The following is a 10,360-nucleotide window of genomic DNA, read 5'->3' as shown; positions in this document are numbered from 1 at the left end:
CTTAGTCCATAGCCCAGCAGAGCCTCAGGGATCTGGGCCATTCTACCGGGCTCCTCGAGGCTCAGGGGACTGCTGCCCGTGGCTGGCGTGGGGCTGTGGGCGGCAGGTGGACCAAGACAGGCTCAGGGTTCCCCGTCGTGTCCACTACGCGCAGGTGCAGGAGGCCCAGGAAGGCCTCAGGTACAATGCTGGTCATGTGAAGCCTGTTGGCCCTGGACCGCGAGACGGGTGTGAGGGCATGTTCCTGGGGAGAGGCCCCCCTGGGCCCGCCCACAGCCCTGCCCTGTGTACCTGGAGTTGCCTAACCCGGCCACCCCCAGGGTACCTGAGGAAGAGGGCACGCAGGCGTGGTGTACTGAGAAAGGCTTCAGGGCCCACGTGGCCAATGCGGTTGCCCTGCAGGTGCAGCTCCTCCAGGGCCTCGGGTAGGTCAGGGGGCACGAAGGACAGCTCATTGTGGCTGAGGTCCAGCACCTGGGCAGGCAAGCAGAGATGGCGCCGTGGTGGCCCCAGGCCCTGGGCCACCTGTTCGGCCAAGCCCCAACCTGCTCCCTTGCCGGGCCCTCATGTACACCCAGCCTGGTTCTTCTGCCCCCTCCCCCCACCTGCTTTGTGGCTGCCAAGTCCTGCCCTCCACAGAGGTAAACTGAGTCCCTTCTGGGGCAGGCCTCATTCTAGGTGACGGGGGCCCAGACAGGGTCCCTGCCATGGGGGCCACTGATGCAGCCGATCACTCACAGACAGTGTTGGGTTGACCCAGAAGTTCTTTCGGGTTTTGCCATAACATCTTACGGAAAAGCCTAATGAACTTTGGGGCCAACCCCATTCTTCCCTGGTGGCTCAGACGGTAAGAATCTGCCTGCAATGCAGGAGACCCGGGTTCCATCCCTGGGCCAGGAAGATCTCCTGGAGGAGGGCGTGGCATCCCAGGGCTGGCCTACCTACAGTGGGGACTTTCTTTCTAGCATCTCAAGGCTTTCCAGGGGAAGAGCTGGCCAAGCAGGCAGAGGGGTGAAGGAGCTGCCCTGTGGATAGTATGGCCAACCAGCCTGCCCCTGACCTGCAGGGCTTGCAGCTCATGCCAGGTGCCAGGCCCAATGCCACCCACACGCAGTCGGTTATGTGCCAAACTGAGCTCCTGAAGCTGGTGCAGGCCAGTCAGCGGCTCCGGCTCGAGGACCCGCAGCTGGTTGCGCTCCAGCCGAAGTGTGTGCAGGCCAGCGGGCAGGCCGGAGGGCAGCTGGGTCAGCTGGTTGCCAGCCAGGTCGAGGCTGCGCAGGGCCCGCAGCCGGCGGAAAGCCCGGAGGTGCACGCGGGCGCTGGCCAGGCAGTTGTAGGCCAGGTTGAGCTCGGCCAGTCGGGGTGTGGAGGCCAGGTCACGGGCGCCCAGCGCGGCCACACGGTTGTGGGGCAGCACCAGGGCCCGCAGGCGGCGGGGCAGCGCCTGGGGCACTCGGTCCAGCCTGTTGCCGTAGAGGTGCAGCGTGTGTAGGCCCCGCAGTGGCCGCAGCGCTCCGGCTGGCAGCCCCGTGGCCCCCAGTTGGTTGTGCTGCAGTAGCAGGTAGCGCAGGCCCCGCAGGCCACCCAGCCGGGCTGCCTCCACCCAGCGGATGCGATTGCGGCCCAGATGCAGCACGGCCAGGGTGCGGGGCAGGCCAGCGGGCACCGCAGCCAGCTGGTTGTGGGACAGGTCCAGGTACTCCAGGCGGTGCAGCTTGCTGACAGAGAGAAAGGTGGCGTCAGGCTGGGCATCCAGAGTGGAGGCCCCAGATGGATACTGCAGGGCAGGTTGGGGTGGGGAGAGTTGAGGAGCTGTCCTGAGAGATGTCTGGGCTTTCCAGGTAGCTCAGTGGTCAGACCCTGCCTGCCAGGGGAGGAGGAGATGCAGGTTCAATCTCTGGGTCAGGAAGATCCCCTGGAGAAGGAAATGGCAACCTACTCTAGTATTCTTGTCTGGGAGAGCCCATGGACAGAGGAGCCTGATGAGCTACACTCCACAAGGTTGCAAAGAGTCAGACATGACCGAGCATGCAAGCACACACCTGAGAGATGTAAGGTGGAGATTTCAATTTGGGGGTGACGAGCTGAGAGATCTGGGCAGGAAGTAAGTCTGGGGTGACTAGGTCAGAGTTCTGGGTCTGAGATCTTCATGTGGCAGCTGTGATGTTGGGTAATAAGACCAAGGCACCAGCTGGTTGGAGGCCAGGTGCTTGGCCAAGCCCGGTACACGGTAGGCACACACCAAATGAGGCCTTGAATTGGCCATAAGGGGGGGATGGTGAAATGGAGGGCTGGGGCTCCCAGATTCTAAGTCCTCAGACCCTACTGCCAGCATGAGCCTACACCCCCAAACCCCTGATCCAGGCCCCACCTGAACGTGGTAGCATCCAGGCCACTGTCTGTCAGCTGGTTGTGCTGAAGGTAAAGCTCACGGAGGTGGGTCTGGCGGCTCAGGGCTCCTCGGGGCACCTTGGAGATAAGGTTGTTCTGGGAAGGGAGGAGAGAATGAGACAGGGTCCAGGGCTGAGGGCAGTAGGGAGCCACGGGGGCTCCTGAGCAAGGCACAAAGTGTTCTTTTGAGCAAGGCTGCTCAGAGAGAGCCCGTGAGCACCCATGCCAGAGGAAAGGACCCAAAGACACTTTTGACTGCTGGGATGACAAGGGGTCCCCCAGGACAGAGGTGCGGGGCCCCGAGGGGAGTGGGGACGTGGGGGTGGTCGGGCGGAGGGGGCACCTGCAGGGACTGCTGGGATGACAAAGAGCCCCCCAGGACGGAGGTGCAGGGCCCTGAGGGGAGTGGGGACGTGGGGGTGGTCGGGCGGAGGGGGCACCTGTAGATGGAGCCGCTCCAGCGAGGGTGGCAGGCTGGGCGGCACGTAGCTGAGTTGGTTGCTGGAGAGACTGAGGGTGGCCACCGCCTCAGAGCCGCGGAAGGCGTCAGGGGGCAGGCCGGCGTTGCTCAGCTGGTTGTTGTGGAGGTACACGGACCTGAGGGGAGCCAGGCTCCTGCCACCAGCCCGGCCCCGGCCTCCCCGCCACCCTGTGCCCCAGCTCAGGGCAGGCTTCAGAACGTGTGTGTGGGAGTGTCTGTGTGTGTGGGAGTGGTATGGGTGTGATCTGTGTGGGTGGGTGTGACTGTGTGAGTGAATGTTGAGTGTACGTGTGAGTTTGAGTGTGAGTATGTGTGAATGTTTGTATGTGTGTGTATGTGTGGGAGTGGTGTGTGTGTGTGTTGAGTGTATGTGTGAGTTTGAGTGAGTATGTGAGTGTGTGTGTGTGTTGAGTGTATGGTGTGTGTGAGTGGGTGGGTGGGTTGAGTGAATGTGTGTGAATGAGTGTGTGAATGCCTGTGTGAATGTGTGGGTATATGCGAGTGTGTGTGTGTGTGGAGTGTGTGAGTGTGTGCACTCTGCTCCAGTCTGAAATTCTCCAGGGTTGGCTCATGACCCGTCAGACCCCAAGGTACAGAGTGACCCCAGGCCTACACAAGTCCCAGCGGGGCCTGGGCTGGGCCAGGGGCTATACCTGAGCGCCGGCTTCTCCCCAAATGTGAGCGGGAAGATCTCAGTCACTTCGTTGGCAGCCAGATCAGCAACCCGGAGGGAGCGGGGCAGAAACTGGGGGGCCACAGAGAGCTGCGGGAGCACAGCCGCAGTGGTCCCAGTGGCACACCCGTCCTGCCCCTCCCCGCCTGCCGCCCACCTCCACTCAGTGCTGTGGGACCCCAGCTGGCTGCGCCCTTGCTGGGCCCTGCCTGGGGCGGGGTGGGGGCGTGGCAGGGTGCCCACCTTGTTGTGGGCCACGTAGATGTGCTGCAGCTGTGTGAGCGACTCGAAGGCCTCGTCGGGCAGGCCTGTGCGTGAGGTGGGCAGTGAGGGGACCCTCCTGGCGGTGGCGAGGGCGGGGGCAGCCTGTGTTCCCATCCAGCCTGGAGGCTGGCAGAGGCTCCTCCAGGCCCCGCCCCCGCTGTGTCCTCAAAAGCCACAGCCCCCGCCCCCTATTCTCTGAGTTTCCATCCTGCTCAGCAAAGGGCAGTTCTGGGAACTGCCGCAGAGCTGCCCACAGACCTAGCTGGGGAGGGAGAGGGCAGCGGGGACCAGGCTGTGGAGGGGCCTCCTCCCATTGTCCCCCCAACTCACCCTCAGAGGAGATGAGGTTGTTGTGGAGGTTGAGGGTCCGCAGCCCGCTGAGACGTGACAGCTCGTTGTAGGGGAGCTCCTGGAGCTGATTGTTCTGCAGGGCAGGCCGGGGTTGGGGGCGACATTCACACCCTGACCCCTGTGACTCTGAGCCCTCAACAGATGGCCCTTGCAAGCCCTGCTTCTCAGCTTCCCGACAGCCTAAGCAGGAAGCCTCCACACCCTTTCACCCTGTTGTTTGTTGTTGTTGAGTCGCTCAGTCATATCCGACTTTTTTCTGACCCCGTGGACTACCCCACCAAGTCCCTCTGTCCCTCTGTCCATGGGTTTCTCCAGGCAAGAATACTGGAGTGGGTTGCCATGCCCTCCTCTAGGGGATCTTCCTGACCCAGGGATTGAACTCCCATCTCCCATCACCTGCTTGGCAGGAGGGTTCTTTACCATTGAACCTTCACCCTGTACTTGATCCCAAAGGCATTACTTTGTAACAACCCCGTAACAAAAAGACACTGACCCCCAACGCCCCATCCACCCCTACAAGTGACCCGGGATGCCTCATTACACTTGACCTCAAGCAGCCCCTTAATCAGCAGACATTGACCCCTCAGACACCCCTTAGCCCCTCCCACTTATGGCATCTGTGCCCCCCACCTCCTCTCACCTGACTCCTGCACAGACCCTTATGTGCTCATCAAGACCAACTCCCATCTGTGTCACGACCCACAGGCTCAGCTCCTCACCCCTGCACAGGGACCCCGCACCCCCAACCCCGGCACTCTGCAGGCTCCCCGTCCACCCTGGGAGCCGCGCTGCACCCACACGCCGGCCCCACCTGCAGGGAGAGGTGCTGAGCAGCCCTGGTGATGTTGTCCGGGAACACCTGGAGGTCCAGGCCGTCGCAGTCCACCGTGTCGGGCCGGGGGCAGGAGCAGCGTGGGGGGCAGGCCCGGGGTGGGGGCTGGGAGCTCTCCCCCAGGTGGGGGAAGGAGGCGTCATCCTCCATGCCAAGGGCGGGTGGGGGGCCAGGCAGCAGCAGAAGCAGCAGCAATAGGCTCAGTCGCTGGGAGTTGAGGGACAGGTCAGGGTGTCCCCAGACTGGGCACCGGGTCACCATGGCAACGGAAGCATCCCCGCCTGGTGGGGGGTGTGCAGCAGACAGGCAGGCCCCACCCTCAGACCCACCCCCGCCCCACCTTACCATAGCCAGCCCCGCTCTGCCGTCTCGCCCGAACTGCTGACCAGAGTTCCTTAATGGAAACCAGGCGGTCACCTCTGGAGGTTGTGCTGTGGCCGCCGCCGCCCCCCATCTCACACAAACCCCCCTCCTCCCCCCCAGCCTGTTCCCTCAGGGGCTCGGGGGAGCTGGCCCACCCTTTCCCCGCCCTGCGGAGGGCGGGCAGGCACCGGATGGGGTGGTGAGGACCGGCCAGCCCATCCCCTTGGTCCCACCCGCCTCCCCCAACCACCCCAGCTCTGCTTGCGTAACCTCGGCCAGCCTGGGCCGGGCCACAGGAGCGAGGAATGCTTGGGGGAAAGCTGAGATTCGCCCTGTCTGGTATTTGGGCCGACCGCAGGAGTAGGGGTGGGGGCAGAGGAGTGGAGGACACTTCAGGGCACAGGAGGGTCCCCAAGGAGCAAGGGCCAGGGCAGGCCCGGGCTCAGCCTGCCGGTCCAGACACCAGCCTGGGGTGCTCCCAGTCAGGCCTGCTATCTGGGCCCCTCCTCCCCTCTGCCAGCTGGACTCACTGGCAGCTAGACTCCCCCTGTACCCAAATGGCCACAGCTGCTGCGGCCAAGAGGAAATTACAAGTATTGAGGCACCAGCCGTGTGGTTAAGGATGTGCGCTCAGTGGCAGCCTGCCTGGGCTTGAACCTGGGCTCTGCCGCCTCTCCGGGCCTTGGTTTCCCACTCTGTAAAGTGGGAGAGTGGTTGTCTTGCCCTCCTGAGTGGGGTAAGGATTCAATAAGATAATGCATAAGAAGGAGATGAGAGAGGTGACTTCCCTGGTGGTCCAGTGGCTAAGACTCTGTGCTGTCAACGCAGGGGCCGGGCTCGATTACCAGTCAAGGAGCTAGATCCCATGTGCTGCAACTGAGACCCAGCGCAGCCAAACAAATGCTTGAATGTGTTCACGTGCTTGGTCGCTCGGGCATGTCCGACTCTTTGTGACTCTACGAACTGGAGCCTGCCAGGCTCCTCTGTCCATGGGATTCTCCAGGCAAGAATACTGGGGATCTTCCCAACCGAGGGATCGAACCTGCATCTCCTGCATTGGCAGGCGGGTTCTTTGCCACTGAGCCACCAGGGAAATCCAAATGCATGAATTAAAAAAAAAAAGACAAAGGTAAGATAGCACCTAGCACATACCAGACCCTCAACAGCAGAGTGGCAGTGTGTGCCGAGGGGTGAGGAAACCCAACTCTGCCCCAGGTCCCATCCTCCGAGACGTGCCACTTAACGGCAAGACTTCAGACAAGGCATCTCCCTGCCCAAACCTCTGCTTTCCCACACATAACATGAAGATGACAGAAGATCCTTTTTCAAAAGACTGTCACCAGACAGGGACTTCCCTAGCGGTCCAGTGTCTGAGACTCTGAGCTCCCAATGTGCCGGGCCCTCATTTGCTTTCTGATAGGGAAACTGGGTCCCATGTGCCGCAACTGAGAGTTCACATGCCACAACTAAGACCTAGAGCAGCCAAATAAATAAAATGTATTTATTTATTTATTTATTTTTAAGAAAAGAGGCTGTCACAAGACGAAAACCAGATAGTGGGAAGGAAAAAACTAAGCAACTGACCCAAAAACGCTCAGCTTGGGTGGGAGTGGCTGATGGGCTGCTTAAAGGGCCTGATGGAGGTTGGGGTCTCTCCAAAACAGACGGAGATAAAGATTTAGTGCCATCACCTCAGAAACAGCAGCTGTAGGGGAGCAGGGGTGTGGCAGAGGGAAGGAAGGAAGCAGTCAGTAATTGATGAGATATCACTGGAGTAAGCAACTTGCCCTGGAACTTGTCAACTTCAGCTCTCAAAATCCTGCATCCCAGGAACATTCAGTCCTGGGCACACTGGGATGGTTGGTCATTCTCATAATCAAACAAATTCTCACTGCAGGCAGCTGGAGCTCAGTCCTGCAAGGGAGCCCTGGGAGATCAGAGTCACCCCACAGCAGAGGTGAGAGAGCTGACGTATTGATCCTCCAACTCCCTCCATTGGTCGCTGGTTGAGGGCTACCCCCAAGGGACCTGAATTCCCTGGCGGTTTGGGTAGAGCAGGCTCCACCCCTAAAGAAATATTAGGGACTTCCCTGGTGATCTGGTGGTTAAGAATCCGCCTTGCAATGCAGGGGACACAGGTTCAATCCCTGGTCAGGGTACTAAGATCCCACATGCCACAGGGCAGCAAAGGAAATGAGCCAGAACTACTGAGCACCAGCACTCTAGGGCCATGAGGAGAGATCCCACATGACACTGAAACTCCCTTGTGGGGCAACAAGATCCAGAGCAGCCAAATACAAATAAATATTTTTTTTAATAAAGAGATATGAGATGTTTGCTGGTGTGGCCCGAGGAGGGCATGGTAAGCCCCAGACAGAACCAGCTACAGAGGATTTTTGTCAGGTCATGGGGTGATGGAAGTGAAGTGCATCAGGTCAGTGGGAAGAAAGGACCATGATGTGGAAGAATGATGGACACAGAGAGGGTGTCTGTATTATTAATCCCTCTTTTACAGAAGAAACTTGGACCCAAAGAGGTAGTCATTTACCATGTTTCCTAGAACTGCGTGGCCTCCGGAAATGGGACGCTCAGGGCTAGAAGACAAGGTTTAGCTTCAACCAGAAGAGAACACAGGGCTCCGAGTTCTCCATGTGGGACTGACAAGCACTAGCTTGGACCTTGTGTAGCAGCTTCTTAGTCTCCGTAACAGAGTAATTAGAGAGTAATAGCGTAAATAAAACGCTACTGAACGCAACTGGTCAGAACTACTGAACTGATCCTAGCCACAGGGACGTAACAATGAGGACCAGACTATTAATATGTGAGCTTCTGGCAGGAAACTCTTAAAGAGGCAAAGGAATAGAGAATCAAGCCAAACTAACGAATACAAACCAAGGTATTTATTAACTCATGAATAGAAATGTTGAAGGGGTGTCCTTCAGGCATAGCTGGGTCCAGGTGTTAGGGGAAGCACACTGATTGAAACCGCCCACCCTGGCCAGGCATCATAGTAACCATTTGCATGAGTTGTTTTATAACAGGAGATCCTGATAAGGAATACGGAACTAATAAGCCACCACCAACTGGAAGAGTTCGGGAAAGGTCGAAAGGAGAAACCGTGTGTCTGTCCACTTCCCAGAATCCCTCTCGCTAGCATCCATCTTGGCTGAGCAATGCGTGCGCCACCAGGAAAGACCCTGAATTAGAATGATTGGCCAAAGACCACCCGGAAACTAATCCCATCACCATAAAACCCGAGACTGTGAGCCACGCGGCAGAGCAGTTCTCCTGGGTTTCCTTACCCTACTGCTGTCCACCCGGGTGCCCTTCCCAATAAAATCTCTTGCTTTGTCAGCACGTCTCCTCGGACAATTCTTTTCCGAGTGTTAGACAAGAGCCCGCTCTTGGGGCCCTGTAGGGGGGGCCTTCCCCTTCCTACAACAACTGGCGACTATGAAGGGACACCCCCAGTTTTACTGGGGCTGACATCCAGACCGCTCGGGTACTCCGGGACCAGCTCGCCTGCCAATGGGTCTGACCCAGTGGCCGCAAATTGGACTCGTTTGTCCCTGGTCTCTTGACACAGACAACTGGCCAGGGTGCCCCAAATGGGTAAGGAACAACAGATTTTGTTGACCCCTTTTATCTCACCCCTCCTTTCAACCTATCCTAGCCTACCCTATTTTTCCTGTCTCCCCGTCCTAGATGCAGGAATCTGGTTGAAGGGCCTCAGTCTGAGCTGAGGATTGGAGACTGATCACCTCCTCTTGGCAGAGAACTTGAATTTCGGTTCTGGTAGGGCTGAGTTCCATTCCTCCCTTCTCTGGAGGCCAAGGGAAAAGTCCCATAATGCCTGGGTATCTGCAGGTGGCAGGAGACGTTTTTTCTTCTTTCTCTCCCCCACTCTTAGACCTTTGTCTCTTCCCACTCCTTCTCTCTCAGCCTGGCCTCTTTTCCTCTCTTTGAAGATCCAAGTTATTTCCATTTACTCAGTCTGTCAATACTGGGACCTGAAGTGCTGGGTCTTTGCAAGAGATTTTCTGAGAGGCTATGCTCTCTGCTCCCCATTAACTGTGCTTTTTGTTCTTGGGGAGACAATCGGGCATTAGAAGCCCTCCATCGGGTGCCCTGTTTCTATAAATTCAGCTGTTTAATTGAGCATTTGGCTGAGTGCTTCCACGTGGAAGTGATTGACGGGGTTCAGTATAGTCGCCCCTGGTCTTGGGTGAAAATCAACACCCTAGGACACATCCTTAGGGGTTAATTCACCTTTCGGGACCAGCCCTACAGCCCCATTGATTGTGCTTACTACTGAACATTTCCTTTGGCGCATATACAATCAGGCAATTTGGGACCAGGAAAGAGCTTACAATCTCTCTAGAGTCAGATATAGGGGCATCCACCCCAATACTGGTCTCCTGGGAACCAGATATAAACTATACCATCGCTAAAATGGGAAATAAGCCTAGCTTCCTTTTAGACACCCCGCTGGGTTGTCTTTTGGGCCACTGGGAGGGATACCAACTGGAAGGGCTAAAAAAGAAAAAACTTATCAAATACTGTACTCAATACTGGCCTACTTACTCCCTGGGAGGAGGGGAAAAATGGCCCCAGTCGGGATCACTTGGATACAACACCATTTTACAGCCCAGTCTATACTGCAATCGCGAGGGTAAATACAAGGAGGTTCCCTGTGTCCAGGCCTTTATGGCCCTCTACCAGGATTCCGAAAAAAGGGAAAATATAAGCTTGAGGACTTTGATAAATGCTCTTCCAAAATCCTTTTAGCCAGGTCTGAAACAGATCCCCTTGACTGTCTTGACCTCCCCCGCTTCAGCAGAGGAGGTCAAGAGGAAAGGAGGGTCAGACACGCCCGGAGGTCACGAGCCTGGACCCGGAAGTCAGGAGGCTAGGCCCGGAAGTCAGGAGGCTGGGCCCGGAAGTTATGAGATCTGAAGGGAAGTCACTCACAGTCGCCTCCGCTCCTCCTCCATATGTCCCCTCC

The 10,360-nt window shown here is 57.9% G+C and overlaps 1 protein-coding gene across 1 annotated transcript; it reads right to left on the bottom strand.

Annotated features, from left to right (window-relative positions):
* Positions 1-61: 61 nt before the first annotated feature.
* On the bottom strand, positions 62-5,253 carry PODNL1 (podocan like 1). Its single transcript, XM_068980125.1, has 9 exons — positions 4,972-5,253; positions 4,140-4,233; positions 3,789-3,853; positions 3,526-3,635; positions 2,832-2,988; positions 2,372-2,487; positions 1,061-1,718; positions 326-474; positions 62-212 (listed from the first exon to the last, which is right to left on the bottom strand). Exons 1-9 carry the CDS (start codon positions 5,251-5,253, stop codon positions 62-64), a joined length of 1,782 nt encoding a protein of 593 aa, XP_068836226.1.
* Between the last annotated feature and the right edge of the window lie 5,107 nt (positions 5,254-10,360).

Source organism: Capricornis sumatraensis, chromosome 9, assembly GCF_032405125.1.
Source record: "Capricornis sumatraensis isolate serow.1 chromosome 9, serow.2, whole genome shotgun sequence".
Lineage (NCBI taxonomy): Eukaryota > Metazoa > Chordata > Mammalia > Artiodactyla > Bovidae > Capricornis > Capricornis sumatraensis.
This window is presented reverse-complemented; position numbering and strand designations above follow the sequence as displayed.

Excerpts from the sequence above, each read along its gene's own strand:
- PODNL1 (XM_068980125.1), bottom strand. The coding sequence starts at position 5,253 with ATGGTGACCCGGTGCCCAGTCTGGGGACACCCTGACCTGTCCCTCAAC. Across the intron at positions 4,234-4,971 it reads CTCAGCACCTCTCCCTGCAG|AACAATCAGCTCCAGGAGCT; the intron begins GTGGGGCCGGCG and ends CCTGCCCTGCAG. Across the intron at positions 475-1,060 it reads ATGAGCTGCAAGCCCTGCAG|GTGCTGGACCTCAGCCACAA; the intron begins GTCAGGGGCAGG and ends TTGCCTGCCCAG.